A 17,772-nucleotide genomic window follows, 5' to 3' on the forward strand; every position below is an offset into this window, starting at 1 on the left:
CCCAAATTCCCAGGTTTTCCAGAAATCCCTTTTTGAAGTTTTCTAGAAATATGCAGGAAAATAGGAATGCTCCAACCAGGATTTCTGGAAAACCTGGGAATTTTTGAAACCCTTCTGTATATATCAATTGTAACGGCTTTCTTCTGTGGACGAAGGATCGGACCAAAGCGCAGCGTGGTTAGTGTTCAACATGTTTAATAAAGACAATCACGTGAACACTACAAAATACAAAACAACAAATGTGAAAAACCAAAACAGTCCTATCTGGTGCATAGCCACAAAGACAGAGGACAGGAAACAACCACCCACAAGACCCAACACAAAACAGGCTATCTAAATATGGTTCCCACTCAGAGACAATGACTAACACCTGTCTCTGATTGAGAACCATATCAGGCCAAACATAGAAATGGGAAAACTAGACACACAACATAGAATACCCACACAGCTCACGTCCTGACCAACACTAAAACAAAGAAAACACAAAAGAACTATGGTCAGAACGTGACATCAATGAGTTGAATTTCATATATCAATGAGTTGAATTTCATATGATGGCTGAACAGATAGCAGATAAACCCAAGAGGTCTGCTCTGAACCAACTTACCAGGACCCTCCTGGTGTCAGACCTGTTCAGAACTGTACCAGTCCCACGCTCATCCACATAGACCTCATAATGCAGTCTGTGCTTGATGTGGTAAAAAACCCTATATAGCTTTATCTAAATAATTAATTATTTAAGTCTAAAATACAATATGATTACCTGCCATGCTTCTGGTAATATGTAATACAGGAAATGAAAACATCGTTGATGTTGCTCAATTACAATTTTTTTGGTATGAAATATTAATCTTGTATCTGTAAATACATTTTAACCTTTTGTAGCTACACATTTCAATGGTCTGCACAAATAATTTACACCCAAAAAAGCAATACTCAATAATAGATGTTTTGAATATCTATCTTTTACACAATGGAAAGACCTAGCAAGTAACCACAAGCATTTGGTACTGGCAGGTTGGTATAAATTGTGTTCTTCTATTGGAGTTAAACATACATTTCAAAATGTTCATGCAATGTAAAACCATCACTGGCTCCATCCACAAATAGGAATATTTAAAAATGTAATTACTTTGATTACCCCTTCAAGCAATAATTACGTCTACGCATTATATTTCTAGTTTGAATGGAGTGGTGGAGTGAGCCATTAAAAAAACACCATGAAAATCAAATCAGGATGAGGAGAATCGCATTAGGGTTAATTTGTTTGGTGGGGCCAGCGGACATGAGTCTCTAGGCTCATTCTCCATTCACTTTAATGCAATTGCAACACCATTGTTGACTTTGCTTCTTTTCCCATCCGCCGCTTGTCCTTGTGCTATTGATTGAGCGCCAGAGAATACATCTAAAGTCAAACATCAAATTTTCAGTATTTTTTTTCAAAAACACTGAATGACAATGCCGTTGGTGTACTTATACAAATGCAATGTTCTCTTCAGATATTTGAATATGAGTGAATGAGGCACAGTAATGTCTGTTTTGCATTATTCTTTTCCACCCAATATACACATTGTCTGTCTTAACATGAATAACACATTTAGCTGTTTCTACGAATCCTGTGTCTGTGTTTCATTTCAGTTACATAATATATTTAAAGCTTCTGCATGGTTTTCACATGGTTGTCTGTATGAAAGACAGGGAGCCTGCTTCGGCCAATGTGTCTTCAGCTTTGTCTGGCATGCAACAATTGAATGCCAAAACAGTCAGGCAACCATTTGTCATGTACTTCATATAACTGGTCTTGTGATGTATTTCCTGTTTATGATGTCAGATCTTGACTGGTGAGTTCTTGGTGTGGGATCCCGAGGAGTTTGACGGGATCAAACTCCTCGGGAGTTTGGACCGTGCCCCAGGACTACCTGACATGATGGCTCCTTGCTGTCCCCAGTCCACCTGACTGTGCTGCTGCTCCAGTTTCAACTGTTCTGCCTTATTATTATTCGACCATGCTGGTCATTTATGAACATTTGAACATCTTGGTCATGTTCTGTTATAATCTCTACCCGGCGCAGCCAGAAGAGGACTGGCCACCCCACATAGCCTGGTTCCTCTCTAGGTTTCTTCCTAGGTTTTGGCCTTTCTAGGGAGTTTTTCCTAGCCACCGTGCTTTTACACCTGCATTGTTTGCTGTTTGGGGTTTTAGGCTGGGTTTCTGTACAGCACTTTGAGATATCAGCTGATGTACGAAGGGCTATATAAATACATTTGATTTGATTTGATCACTGAGATCTCTCTGCCCTCTGAAGTTATATGGGTGCCCGATCTCATCAGCGAATTGTAAGAATTGATACTATGTATTCCTGTTCAAATTTCATAACATGTCATTGGATTACTCAATACACTCAGTCTCTTCGCAGAAATGTTCAACATTTGTCCTTTTATTTTAAATGACAGACTGAAATGGAAGTGTGTTGACCAGGGTCAGAGTGTCTCATGTTCAACATACAGTACTGTAAGCAGCTGGAATTCTAGTCTTCCCCTTAAGTCGTGTTCTTCCCCCTGTTAGTGTGGATGTAGGGGAGTCCCCTGCCATCCCCTATGTGTATGTCAACTCATCGGGGATGGTGAAAAACAACAAGCCTATCCAGGTGGTGTCTGCGTGTGACTTGGAGTTGTAAGCCTTCCCCTTTGACAAGCAGAGTTGCACTCTGACCTTCCGCAGCTGGCTTCACTCAGGTTAGTATAGAGAGCTGCAAACACGCTAACATTAATACCCAGTCAAATGACTATACATCTGGATATGCACAGATGTGGCTAAAGCGCACAATTAGAAGTGCAAAATTACAATGGCATATCTTTCGATACACAAAATACATGCATAAAGCTATGGCACATACAGTATTAAGTACACGAGCACAGAAAACCCATACAGATGGTAATTTAATATTGTATCAAATCAATAGCAGGTCATATTGACTGAGTGTCATTAAGTCTTAGTAAACTCTCTCCCTGACCTCTACCATCATGTATGCAGTGAGTGAGGTGAACCTGACTCTGTGGAGGAGTGCCGAGGACATGGCCAATGATCAGAAGTCTTTTATGGACGATGGCGAGTGGGAGCTGATGTCTGTGCCCTCCCACTACTGGCAGCTCCGGCTGGATGGCAGAGACTATGCACACATCCAGTTCAACGTGTGTGCTTACTGTTACCAGATCTAGGTCTCTCTTTGTTTCTCTTCAGATACTTGATTTGAAGGAAAGTATTTGAAGAAACACAAATATGACCTATATGTCTAGTGCCAACTGTATCCACATATACAGCAATACATATCCAGTCAGTAAATATGTAATATGTGAATAGGTGTGTTAGTGAGATGTTCTGTATGGCTTGATGTCTATCCAACAGCAAACAAAAATATACACACTTCTCTTGTCGGGAGACTGTGACTGTACAATGACAACTAAATCAGATTGAGTATCGACAGGAGGTTTTTAGCCATGCCCTCCTCCTGGTACTCCTGTTGTGAAGGTGTTAAAGAGCTCAGCCAGGGCTTCGCGGACAGGATTAAGCGCTAATGCTAATAGATGAGGATGAGGCGCGTCCAGCATGCTGAGAGAGAGAGGCACCATAATGAGGCTGTCTCTGTGGCAGCTGATCAATGGCCCTCTTGTTCTGCCGGAGAAATGGGCCCTGGGCCTGGTGCAGGTGGGGGAGAGACTGCCTGCGAGGATAGGCTAGGCGGGGTTCTGTTATACAATTCAGCTCAGGAGGGCACTTAATGATGGAGTGTCGATCCAGCAGGGCTCATTGGGTTACCTTTACACTACTGCTCATTGTGAAAGCGGTTAAGGGGATTCATGTGTTTGGGGTACTGGAAGACGACAGGAAGGTAATACTGTGGAATATGGTTTTCTTGTGGGTTCAGTTGGAAAAAGCACAGTTGATATCTAAAGCTAAAATGGGGCAGATTTAGGTTTAAGTTAGTGAAGAGAAAAACATTTATTTATCAATTTCTCACCTATGGGGGAGTTCAAACACATTCTTGACCCACGTGTGACATGAAATAGAAAAGTAAAACTCTCTCTCCATCTTTTTCACTCCCTCACCCTCTCACTCGTCAGGTGTTAATCTGCCGGCGCCCCCTGCTGTACGTGGTGAGTCTGCTCATCCCCAGCATCTTCCTCATGGTGGTGGACGTCATCAGCTTCTACTTGCCGCACAACAGTGGCACACGTATCATCTTCAAGACCAGCATCCTCCTGGGCTACACTGTCTTCAGGGTAAACCTGATGGACGAGATGCCTGCCACCACCACCAGAACACCACTCATAGGTATCATACACCAGCTCCTCTCCTCATCTTTGTTTCAAATGTTCTCTCATATTGTTTGACACACCAAGCTTGCCCTTCATACCCAGCCAAATGAGATGGTTTAGGATGAGTTGGACTGCAGAGTGAAGGAAAAGCAGCCAAGAAGTGCTCAGCATATGTGGGAACTCCTTTAAGACTGTTTAAAAAGCATTCCTCATGAAGCTGGTTGAGATAATCCCAAGAGTGTGCAAAGCTGTCCTCAAGGCAAAGTGTGTCGACTTTGAAGAATCTAAAATCTAAAATATATTTTGATGTATTTAACACTTTTGTGGTTACTGGATGATTCAATGTGTTATTTCATAGTTTTGATGTCTTAACTATTATTCTACAATGTAGAAAATAGTAAAAAATAAAGAGAAAACCTTGAATGAGTCTGTGTCCAAACTTTTGACTGGGACTGTATTTCTGATCTGAGACATGTTCTGGAAAAATTCAGATTTGTCTTTTTCTAACAGGTGTATTGTTGATGTTTGGTGTTCTCCATCTTATAGGTGTGTTCTTTGCGGTGTGCATGGCGCTGCTGGTGCTGAAACTAGCCATCTCCATATTTGTAGTGAAGCTCCTCTACCACAATGAGAAGGAGGTCAAGGAGATGTCAGTGTCTGCCTGTCTCCTCGATAAGTACGGCTTGTCCAGCCAGACCTTCCTCGAGAGAAACTTCACCTCTGTCAAAACACTAAATGATGTGGATCAGTGTGGGGGTGAGAGGTGTCGTAGATGATTGTTTCAGAAATATAATACTGTCTATAGAAATATAATACTCTCAGAAGAACTTTTGAATTCAATGTAGACTTTAATACAAGTTATTAAGAGCCGTGCTGGTCCGCAGAACAGCCGCCGCTTCTTAGCACTGGCTCTGCTTTTATACATACATAGTATTTGTGTACATCACATATGTCAATAAAGTTACTCCCCCTTAGTATCTGCTTTTGGTTACAACGATGGCAGAACTCTTTCCATGTTCTAAAAATAATGTATGTACTGCATGCTTGTGTTTTACGTGTTAGTCATCAGTTATCTTGCCTACATCTTTCTTCCTGTATCCTGCTGACCACAGCACGTTCAGCTGTCATGGATGCACGTGTGGTCTTGGTTAATGTTTTCTTTCAAAAATAGAGTATGGTCTGGGTGTCATATGGCCTGGATATCATCTTCTCTTAATGTGCATGTCCTTGCTACTTCAGCCTAGCAGCCAAACCTATCTACATGCAATGCTGAGCTTTTCTCAATGGTTCTCTCCAACAGAGGGGACCTGTGTTTGGATGCATTGTATTTCTTGGTCATAGGACACAAGAGTGTGACTAGGTATTAGGACCAAACGTTTAGCAGGTGGTGGTTTTCCGAACTTTCCACAGATTTCTTATTCTATTTGATACATTTTCATGTTGACAACAACTCTATGTTCCTCTGTATTAACATCAAAACGATCAGAGAGAAAATACACCTTTAGAGTATGTCTAGACATACTAGTGGCAAGAAAAAGTATGTGAACCCTTTGGAATTACCTGGACTTCTACATAAATTTGTTATTCAATGTGATCTGATCTTCATCTAAGTCACAACAAATAGACAAACACAGTCTGCTTAAACTAATAAAACACAAACAATTATACGTTTTAATGTCTTTATTGAACACACCATGTAAACATTTACAGTGCAGGGTGGGAAAAGTATGTGAAACCTTAGATTGAATATATTATTTGGCAGCAATAACCTCAACCAAACATTTTCTGTAGTTGCGGATCAGACCTGCTCAATGGTCATAAGTAATTTTGGACCGTTACACTTTGCAAAACTGTTTCAGTTCAGCAATATTCTTGGGATGTCAGGTGTGACCCGCTCTTTTGAGGTCATGCCACAGCATCTCAATTGGGTTGAGGTCAGGACTTTGACTGGGCCACTCCAGAAGGGGTATTTTCTTCTGTTGAAGCCATTCTGTTGTTGATTTACTTCTATATTTTGGGTCGTTGTCCTGTTGCATCACCCAACTTCTGCTGAGCTTCAAATGGCGGACAGGTAGCCTAACATTCTCCTGCAAAATGTCTTGATAAACTTGGGAATTCATTTTTCCATCGATGATAGCAAGCTGTCCAGGCCCTGAGGCAGCAAAGCTGCTCCAAACCATGATGCTCCCTCCACCATACTTTACAGTTGGGATAAGGTTTTGATGTTGGTGTGCTGTGCCTTTTTTTCCTCCACACATAGTGTTGTGTGTTCCTTCCAAACAACTCAACTTTAGTTTAATCTGTCCACAGAATAATTTGCCAGTAGCGATGTGAAACATCCAGGTGCACTTTTGCAAACTTCAGATGTGCAGCAATGTTTTTATTTGGACAGCAGTGGCTTCTTCCGTTGTGTCCTCCCATGAACATCATTCTTGTTAAGTGTTTTACTTATTGTATACTCGTCAACAGAGATGTTATCATGTTCCAGAGATTTAAGTATACAGCTGACTCTCTAGGATTCTTCTTAACTTCATTGAGCATTCTGCGCTGTGCTCTTACATTCATCTTTGCAGGAAGGCCACTCATACAGAGAGTAGCAACAGTGCTGAACTTTCTACATTTATAGACATTTTTGTCTTACCGTGGACTGATGAACATCAAGGCTTTTAGAGATACTTTTGTAACCCTTTCCAGTTTAATGCATGTCAACATTTCTTAGTCTTGGGTCTTCTGAGACCTCTTTTGTTTGAGGCATGGTTCACATCAGGCAATGCTTCTTGTGAATAGCAAATTCAAATTTAGTGAGTTTTTTTTATAGGGCAGGGCAGCTCTAACCAACATCTCCAATCTCGTCTCAATGATTGTACTCCAGGTTAGCTGACTCCTGACTCCAATTAGCTATTGGAGAAGTCTTTAGCCTAGGGGTTCACATAATTTTTCCAACCTACACTGTGAATGTTTAAATGATGTATTCAGTATAGACAAGAAAAATACAATAATGTGTGTGCTATTAGTTTAAGCAGACTGTGTTTGTCTGTTGTTGTGACTTAGATGAAGATCAGGTCTAATTTGATGACCAATTTATGCAGAAATCCAGATAATTCCAAATGGTTCACATACTTTTTCTTGCCACTGTATTCAATCAACAGTTTGACTTTTATTTAATTTACTTGTTAAGATTGCATTGTAGCAACAGAATATCTTCACTTCGGACATTCATGTGTCCAACCCCATCATAACCCCACCTACATGTTGTCCCTCCAGGCTTTGAGTTTGACCTGGCTCCAGAGGAACTGCTGTCTCTGAGCGAGCCCCAGGAGAGTACTCCTCGAGAGTATTCCAGGAGGTGGGGGCCCTGAGGCTCTACCTGCAGGAGAGAGAGAGTGACGACTCAGCCCAGGCTGACTGGGTGGCCCTCTGCTGCAAGGTGGACCTCCTCCTGTTCCGAGTCTACCTGCTAATCCTGGTTGTCTACACCAGCACTCTGCTGCTACTGTGGGCCATCTGGAGCTCTGCATGAGGATAGAAGGGGAGAAAAACTTTGTTCGAATGCATTTATTTTTCTCTAATAAAATGTTAAAAGTCAATTAAGGGTTATTGATGGTGTTGAGCCGAACCCCCTTTGTCCCCACTTCTTCTTTTGATACGGTAGCAGCTATTTAATTTAATCAATACTGTATTGTCATGTACTATTGGAAGATTGCCCCATACAGTGGGGCAAAAAAGTATTTAGTCAGCCACCAATTGTGCATGTTCTCCCACTTAAAAAGATGAGAGAGGGCTGTAATTTTCATCATAGGTACACTTCAACTATGACAGACAAAAAGGTTTTAGAAAATCCAGAAAATCAAATTGTAGGATTTTTTTATGAATTTATTTGCAAATTATGGTGGAAAATAAGTATTTGGTCAATAACAAAAGTTTATCTCAATCCTTTGTTATATACCCTTTGTTGGCAATGACAGAGGTCAAACGTTTTCTGTAAGTCTTCACCATGTTTTCACACACTGTTGCTGGTATTTTGGCCCATTCCTCCATGCAAATCTCCTCTAGAGCAGTGATGTTTTGGGGCTGTTGCTGGGCAACATGGACTTTCAACTCCCTCCAAAGATTTTCTATGGGGTTGAGATCTGGAGACTGGCTAGTCCACTCCAGGACCTAGAAATGCTTCTTACGAAGCCCCTCCTTCGTTACCCGGGCGGTGTGTTTGGCATCATTGTCATGCTGAAAGACCCAGCCACGTTTCATCTTCAATGCCCTTGCTGATGGAAGGAGGTTTTCACACAAAATCTCACGATACATGGCCCCATTCATTCTTTCCTTTACACGGATCAGTCGTCCTGGTCCCTTTGCAGAAAAACAGCCCCAAAGCATGATGTTTCCACCCCCATGCTTCACAGTAGGTATGGTGTTCTTTGAATGCAACTCAGCATTCTTTGTCCTCCAAACACAATGAGTTGAGTTTTTATGTTTATATGACATTCTCCCAATCTTTTTCTGGATCATCCAAATGCTCTCTAGCAAACTTCAGACGGGCCTGGACATGTACTGGCTTAAGCAGGAGGACACGTCTGGCACTGCAGGATTTGAGTCCCTGGCGGCGTAGTATGTTACTGATGGTAGGCTTTGTTACTTTGGTCTCAGCTCTCTGCAGGTCATTCACTAGGTCCCACCGTGTGGTTCTGGGATTTTTGCTCACCGTTCTTGTGATCATTTTGACCCCACGGGGTGAGATCTTGCGTGTAGCCCCAGATCAAGGGAGATTATCGGTGGTCTTGTATGTCTTCCATTTCCTAATAATTGCTCCCACAGTTGATTTCTTCAAACCAAGCTGCTTACCTATTGCAGATTCAGTCTTCCCAGCCGGTCTACAATTTTGTTTCTGGTGTCCTTTGACAGCTCTTTGGTCTTGGCCATAGTGGAGTTCAGAGTGTGACTGTTTGAGGTTGTGGACAGGTGTCTTTTATACTGATAACAAGTTCAAACAGGTGCCATTAATACAGGTAACGAGTGGAGGACAGAGGAGCCTCTTAAAGAAGAAGTTACAGGTCTGTGAGAGCCAGAAATCTTGCTTGTTTGTAGGTGACCAAATACTTATTGTCCACCATGATTTGCAAATAAATTCATAAAAAATCCTACAATGTGATTTTCTGGATTTTTTTCCTCATTTTGTCTGTCATAGTTGAAGTGTACCTATGATGGAAATTACAGGCCTCTCTCATCTTTTTAAGTGGGAGAACTTGCACAATTGGTGGCTGACTAAATACTTTTTTGCCCCACTGTACATAAATACAGACTGATGTATCAACATATTCATTCTGATGTGTTTCATAAAAATATATCTTGCTCATGTTCTCCGGGCACATTCTATTACATCAATGCTATGTTATTCTACATGAACTTTAATCACCATGCTCCCCTGAAACTTGTACAAAATCAACAAAGCACATTCAAAGTCTAGCTTAGGCAACTCATAGTCATAAAAAAGATACATGAGCTACTCATAAAAACCTTTGGCTGGTAACGATCTATGTAAATAGAATTTTCCCTTGAATACCAGACATTTGCTTTGAGCAGATCACGTTACAACTCATTGTATGGCCACCTCCTTGACTTGAGGTAATAAATTAATGCTGGTTATTGTTTGCTGAAAATGTTATGTTGTTCATTCATATTTGTGATGTAACTTCTTAGTCCCCTTTATATCAAACAAGTCATGTTGATAGTCCCAAATTTTTTAAATATTTTCAACTATGGCACTTGGTTTGATTATGTATCCTGTTTTTAGCTAGAGTTGTGCAGGGATATATGGAACTACAGTACCAGTTAAAGTTTGGACACACCGACTCATTCAAGGGTTTCTTTATGTTTTACTATTCCCTACCTTGTAGAATAATAGTGAAGGCATCAAACTATGAAATAACACATGTGGAATCATGTACTAACCAAAACCAAAAAAGTGTTAAACAAATCAAAATATATTTTACATTTGAGATTCTTCAAAGTAGCCACCCTTTGCATTCATGACAGCTTTGCACACTCTTGGCATTCTCTCAACCAACTTCATGAGGTAGTCATCTGGAATGCATTTCAATTAACAGGTGTGCCTTCTTAAAAGTTAATTTGTGGAATTTCTTTCCTTCTTGATGCGTTTGAGCCAATCAGTTGTGTTGTGACAAGGTAGGGTTGGTATTCAGAAGGTAACCCTATTTGGTCAAATCCAAGTCCATAATATGGCAAGAACAGCTCAAATAAGCAAAGAGAAATGACAGTCCATCATTACTTTAAGACACGAAGGTCAGTCAATGCAGAAACAATTTCAAGAACTTTCAAAGTGCAGTCGCAAAAACCATCAAGCGCTATGATGAAACTGTCTCTCACGAGGACCGCCACAGGAAAGGAAGACCCAGAGTTACCTCTGCTGCAAAGGATAAATTCATTGGAATAACTGCACCTCAGATTTGCAGCCCAAATAAATGCTTCACGGAGTTCAAGTAACAGACATCTCAACATTTCAGAGGAGACTGTGTGAATCAGGCCTTCGTGGTCGAATTGCTGCAAAGAAACCACTGCTAAAGGTCACCAATAACAAGAAGAGACTTGCTTGGGCCTAGAAACATGAGCAATGGACATTAGACCGGTGGAAATCTGTCCTTTAGTCCAAATTTGAGGTTTTGGTTCCAACCACTTGTCTTTGTGAGATGCAGAGTAGGTGAACAAATGATCTCTAAATGTATGGTGCCCACCGTAAAGCATGGAGGAGGAGGTGTGATGTTGTGGGGGGGCTTTGCTGGTGATATGTCATCCCATCTTGTTTGGGACTATAATTTGTTGTCAACAGCACAATGACCCAACACACCTGTAGGCTGTGTAAGGGCTATTTGACCAAGAAGGAGAGTGATGGAGTGCTGCATCAGATGACCTGGCCTCCACAATCACCTGACCTCAACACAATTAAGATGATTTGGGATGAGTTGGACCGCAGAGTGAAGGAAAAGCGGCCAACAATTGCTCAGCATATGTGGGAACTCATTGAAGACTGTTGGAAAAGCATTCCAGGTAAAGCTGATTAAGACAATGCCAAGAGTGTGCAAAGCTGTCATCATGGCAAGGGTGGCTACCTTGAAGAATCTAAAATACAAAATATATTTTGATGTATTTTTTGATTACTACATGATTCCATATGTGTTATTTCATCGTTTTGATGTCTCCACTATTATTCTACAATGGTAGAAAATAGTACAAATAAATGACTAGGTGTGTCCTAAACTTTTGACTGCTACTGTATTTTAAAGGATCCAGCTAGTACAATGAGTAATGACTGATTTGCTCTTAGTAGCTACATATTTTCAAGCGTTTTTGTGTGTCATTAATGGACACGATTTTTCAACAAAGTTTTATCTCTTTAGTCCCCCAAAACATTAAATGTGTAATTGTTGATATATGCAATAGGCATGTTTTTTATCCAAAGATGACGCAGGTGTTATCGCAGCAGTGTGTATCATCTAACCATGTAACATAAACTGTATCAGCAGGATCCTATCACATAATACAAGTCGTAGATTCAATTTCCTTGTAGATTGCAGTACATATTCCCCCAACATAAGCAGTTTAAGAAATCAATGAACCAAATGACGTCTAAGATCAGTATCAAATGTCAGTTGGATCTTGTTAGTGAGATAAGAGAAAACCGACCTGCACTTAAACTCCCATATGAAAACCAAGCTGCCAGAGAAAATAGGCCTATGCTCCTCCGTATGTTCAGGGAATCAATTTCTTAATGCAGGATCTTTTTTTAAGAGAAATCACATCTCCACAGTAAGCTTATAAAATACATTGAGGATTCAGTTGGAGGAAAAAAGCTGATATACCACACGAAACTTGATCCATACACAGACATCTGTTAGGCTACATGGCCAGATACTGTAAACTTGGATAGGCCTGAGTGGTCCGAGTTATCTGCTCAGGACATGTGATGACATAAGATAACCTCAGCTGCTTCCAATCCCCATCATAAAATCCCCGATGGACACACCCTCGTGTTCATAGTTACATCAGCTGGCTAAGGCAGCGTCATGCAGAATGAAACTTAATTGAACTAATACATGATACTGTAGACATGAGGCTACAGTGGACACCCCTGAATATGGGTCTCGGCCGCGCCAGTAGACTGCTGTATCTCAAAACTGAGCACTGCTCATCAGAACTGCTCAACTTCTCAGAATGAGAAGTTCAGCACTCTGGACAGCGCTCGTCTTGCTCTTGATACAAGGCACCGCGCGAGCCTGCACAGGTAAGAAGATGCACGTGCAAAATTAATTCCAGATAGGTTGTGGCGTTATTGACAGAGGTTGCCTGTTTTGGAAGTTGACATTTTATATAATGCTAGATTTACACAATAATAATTGTATGACTATCAATATGTTGCATTTAGTGGATATGTTGAATCAGTATGTTGAAACGATGTGTTTTACCTCCGTTAGTCAAGAAACTGGGCAATAATACCGGACGCTTTGCCAATGCCACCTTGGTACGTCTCTCCGAGTACTTGAGTGCTGGGTACAAGAAGGGGGTTCGACCTGTGCGCAACTAGCGAAATTACACAATGGTGGCCATCAACCTTATGGTGTACTCTATCCTCAGTGTGGGAAGCAGGCCTCCTGCTCTTAGTAGAATAATAGTTCAGTATGCTGAGATTGTTTGCCCTATGTTATAACAGGATGAGAAGAACCAGGTTCTGACAACATATGTATGTATGGTACAGGCAGGTAAGACAAATAACTATTTGCAATAAATAGCTAAATAACTATTTAAACAACAAATGGATTTTGTTGAAAAAAAGTTTCCAAGAAATTAAAACATACATAAAACTTGTAAAAACTACAGTAGAACATAGTTATGTCTCTCCTTTGGACATTTATCAAACACATCTTCTCAGAGGATCTTATACCATACTTGTTATTATTAATACTATACCATGCTTACCAGCCGATGCTATAACTCTGTATCAGGAATGGACAGATGAATTATTGGGATGGAACCCAGAGGACTTGGGAATCAAATGTCCGTACCGACTGCCAATGTGTGGGTGCCTGACACACTAATCAACGAGTTGTAAGTCCAGTGTTTTGTGATCGTTATTGTCGGTGTAGGCCATCGCATTTTAGGCCATGCAGTCAAATCAAAGTCTAAAACAGTATCGTTTATCATTGATTAAGCATTACTAAAGTACAGTGCAGTGTAAAGTGTGTGTTTAATACGCTGAAATATTAGTTGTCCAAATCAGCCACAAACATATTTATTGCATCTCTTTGCTTTGGTTTGAGTTGTGCATCCTGCTCTAATCTCTCAGTGTGGATGTGGGTAAGTCTCAGGATATTCCCTATGTGTACGTGACCCATTATGGTCTGGTGCGCAACTACAAGACCATCCAGGTGGTGACAGCCTGCACTCTCAACATCTACAACTTCCCCTTCGACGTCCAGAACTGCAGCCGGACCTTCCAGAGCTGGCTCCATACCCATAAAACATTATTATTATTATTATTATTTATATTAAAACATGTCTTATTTAGTCTTCTGGCTTTGCATGTGGGGAAAAGCCTTTCAACTGCACATACTGTTGGCTACGATACCAGGTAAGGAATGCCTTTTTACATGTTTGTAAGAGAGGTGGGGATGGATAAGCTAAGTGTCAGTCACTCAGTCCTCAACATTTTTGTATTATTTTGTATTTTTTTTAAATACCCTAGTGCCAGCTGTGGCTGAGGACTGCTGATAATGGTCATTTACATAATTGACATGAATCTGAACCCACTGACCTATGTCTCCTCCATGTCCATGTCTGTAGTTAATGACTTCGACCTCAAGCTGATGAGGAGCGCAGAGGAACTCAAGGTGGACAAGAGTGTCTTCATGAACCAGGGGGAGTGGGAGCTGCTACACGTCTTGTCGAAATATAAGAGCTTCAGTCTGGACAACATTGACTCCTATGCCGAGATGAAGTTCAATGTGAGCATACATAACATAATCATTCATACCTTTTATTTATGTATTCATGACAGGTTTGGAAATATATTATTTGGCAATGATTGAGCTGGTTTGTAAGATTTCTAGGGTTGCAAAGTTCTGGTTGCAAACAACTTTCCCCAAATTTCCAAGTTTTCCAGATATTCTGGTAGGAGGATTCTCAGATTTCCTGCTTATTCCCTCCTGAATCCAGTAATCTTCCAACCGGGATTTCTGGAAAACCGGGGAACTTTGGGAAAATTAACGGAATTTAGGCGACACTATGCATGATGAGGAAGTAAATGGCAATAGTTAAAAGAGTACAATAAAGGGATGAGAAAGATCCCCACAATGCAGCTAGTGCCAACACATGTTAAAATGATATGCAGTATATACTCTTACATGACTATATACAATCATGTTCAAATCAATCATATCATGTACATAATACCTTAGCGCAAATCATTTATTCAAAACCAACTGAACCTGACAGAAAAGCAAGACCTTCAGTAAGAATAGATCAAATAGAGAAATATATGAGGATAGTAGACCCTTACCTTGACATCTACCGCATGAGGCTTTATTAGAAACATAAGACCTTCAGCTGTATTAAATAGGTATTGAGAAGGGACGTTTTTCGTATGCATCATACAAAGAAAGCAGGCTTGCTTTATGGAAAATTAACACAAGGATATGAGTGAGGATCTCCAGGTGAAAGTGTGATATAGAGTGCACTCCCATCCCGCCTCCGTTTTAGGGTCATTGATAGAATCTGCTGGTATATTGTTCTCTTCACGGTCAAAATGTTTTTCTGACAGATATATGTAATGAGATATGGAAATGCGTACAACTTCTTGTTAATTACTGCTCTATTCCCAATGATTGTTTATTTTGGATCTCCATTAGCTTTTGCAGAAGCAGCAGCTACTCTTCCTGGGGCCCACACACACCAAAACACATCACAAGTAACAAACACTGATACACTGATAGACAAGGACAGTCACGCAAATAAAAATGACAACGATACACAAACAATACAAAACAAAGTGTGTGTGATCGAGTGTCTGTGTGTGTGTGTGTGTGTGTGTGTGTGTGTGTGTGTGCATTCTCTCACAGTCCTGATACACTGATAGACAAGAATAGTCACACAAATAAAAATTACAACGATATACAAAAAATGATAGAGTGTCGAGTGTCTGAGTGTCTGTTTGTGCGTGTCCTCTCACAGTCCCCACCTTCCATGAGATGTTGTTTAATCAGTTTAAAACTGTGCCTTGCTGTGAATTCGTTTTGGACTTGGGGACTGTGAAGAGACCCCTGGTGCATGTCTTGTGGGGTATGTATGGGTGTCTGAGCTGAATGTTACTTGATTATCATCACAGTAATATTTCTCATAAAAATAGAAGAGAAGCAATGAATCTCTCGTCAACCTTGATGAATGTCATCAGGTGGTGATCCGACGCAGACCTCTGTTCTACACTGTGAACCTGTTGCCGCCCAGCATCTTCCTGATGGTGACGGACCCGGTGAGCTTCTACCTCCCCCAGACAGCGGAGAGCAAGTGTCCTTCAAGATCACCCTGCTCCTGGGCTACTCAGTCTTCCTCATCATCGTCTCCGACAAGCTGCCCGCCACCGCCATCGGCAAGCCACTCATAGGTGAGAAATGCAGCTGGTGCATTAGTGGCTCAGATTTTTGAGATGTGTCATTAAGGATGGGACTGTGAGCTCTGTTGCTGTTAAGAATAGGTTGAGGTAGTAGTGAGGACTATTGTTTGTTGGGGCCCTGGTCAAAAGGCCCTGGTCCAAACTAGTGCACTACATAGGGAATAGGGTGCCATTTGCAACATAGCCGGTGTCTTCTAAGGGTATACCTTGTAGTGTGCAGAGGTCATATCGATTCATCCCTCTCTCTCTAGGTGTATACTTTGTAGTGTGCATGGCTCTGTTGGTGATCAGCCTGAAAGAGAGAGTGTTGATAGTCCGTCTGGTGCATAAGCAGGACCTGCAGCCCCACGTACCCCAGTGGCTCAAACACTTGGTGCTGGAGCGGGTCACAGTCCTCCTGTGCATCCGCAACAAGCACAGCCTGTGCTCCATACTGTCCTGGGACTACGACCACGTGGGCCATTACAAGGAGAACAACATCAGCCAGGGTATTGTATCTACACGAGAGTTGGGTAGAAAGAAAAGTATGAGATTAGGAGAAAAGATGGAAGGGAGAGGGAAAATGTGAGCTTTAAGAGGGAAAAAAGACATGGGCAGTAGTTCTAGTATACAATGTTCTCTCTGAGCAGTATTCATTGATTTAAAAAACACAGCATCATTACAACATCTATCATAGAGAGTGAGAAAGACAGAGAAAAGGATAAAAAGAGACATTTACAGGTCTGTTTTCTCTCTTTGGAAATAATCAATGTCTGTCACTTTGGGACAATAAATAAATGTTGCATCCACAAACTCAACACAACATGGGATACTTAAAATACAAGTACATCCTGTTATATGACCTCACTCCACCCACCCACTCTCTCCCTGTGTGACCCCTTGGAGCTCTATGTAACCACCACCTTCACCACACCTGTGAGATCGGTGGCGGCGAGGACAGCAGGGAGCAGGGTCTGGGGAGCCTGGTGGTCCTGCCCGTGGTGCGTGACACCACACAGCCGTTATGGACAACACCTAGCACCAGATCTCGTCCATCCGCGGCACTCTGGAGAAGAAGAACAAGTGCCGGGACATCGCCAAGAAGTGGCTGCAGGTGGGCTACGTGCTCGACGTGCTGCTCTTCGGGGTCTACCTGGTGGCCATGCTGGCCTACAGCATCACCCTGACCACCCTCTGGTCCATTTGCCAGTACGCATGAGCACCTCACAGTGGAGGAGGGTCTAACGGTGGATGTGGAGGGCCTTATTGTGGAGCAGGGCCTGATGATATAGGTGGAGGGTCTTACTGTGGGGGAGGGCCTGCCGGTGGATGTGGGGACATAGAAGGCTTACGCATGCCTGATACAAAGAGTTTTATGGAGGTGGATCTGTTCAGCTGAACCTCATGGTAGAGGTAAAGTAGGGGGTACTTTGAGTCTGAGGTCATTCTTGGGACTAGAGAGATGAGAGGGACGATGCAGTGGATGCTGGTTTAGGAGGATATATGGAGTATGTGGAGGAGAGGTAATGCTATTTGGTTGCATTTTCTTTTATGTATAAATTACTGGAGACAGGCGCAGGAATACGTAATAGTGGGTTTTAATACTCCCTCCAAATTACACAACATGCCATGAAAGGCAAAACAAACACGTATACAAAACACACAGGGATGTAACCCAAACAAAAGAGCGAGGTTAAACCTCTAATAGACGAGATCCGCAATACACTACACGGGACGAGACCCGTAATACACAACACGGTTCGAGACCTGTAATAACAATGCATGGGACGAGACCCGTAATA

At 41.7% G+C, this 17,772-nt stretch overlaps 1 protein-coding gene and 1 pseudogene across 1 annotated transcript; both read left to right on the top strand.

Annotated features, from left to right (window-relative positions):
- Positions 1-554: 554 nt before the first annotated feature.
- LOC123990763 (5-hydroxytryptamine receptor 3B-like) lies at positions 555-7,676 on the top strand. The gene is given in 8 exon segments (XM_046291601.1): positions 555-641; positions 1,832-1,878; positions 2,278-2,337; positions 2,567-2,736; positions 3,035-3,192; positions 4,123-4,333; positions 4,864-5,073; positions 7,582-7,676. Coding segments are annotated over 8 exon segments (1,038 nt in total).
- A 4,864-nt stretch (positions 7,677-12,540) lies between these two features.
- On the top strand, positions 12,541-17,189 carry LOC123990767 (annotated as a pseudogene).
- The last annotated feature ends 583 nt before the right edge of the window (positions 17,190-17,772 follow it).

This window comes from Oncorhynchus gorbuscha, linkage group LG02 (assembly GCF_021184085.1).
Source record: "Oncorhynchus gorbuscha isolate QuinsamMale2020 ecotype Even-year linkage group LG02, OgorEven_v1.0, whole genome shotgun sequence".
Classification (NCBI taxonomy): Eukaryota; Metazoa; Chordata; class Actinopteri; order Salmoniformes; family Salmonidae; genus Oncorhynchus; species Oncorhynchus gorbuscha.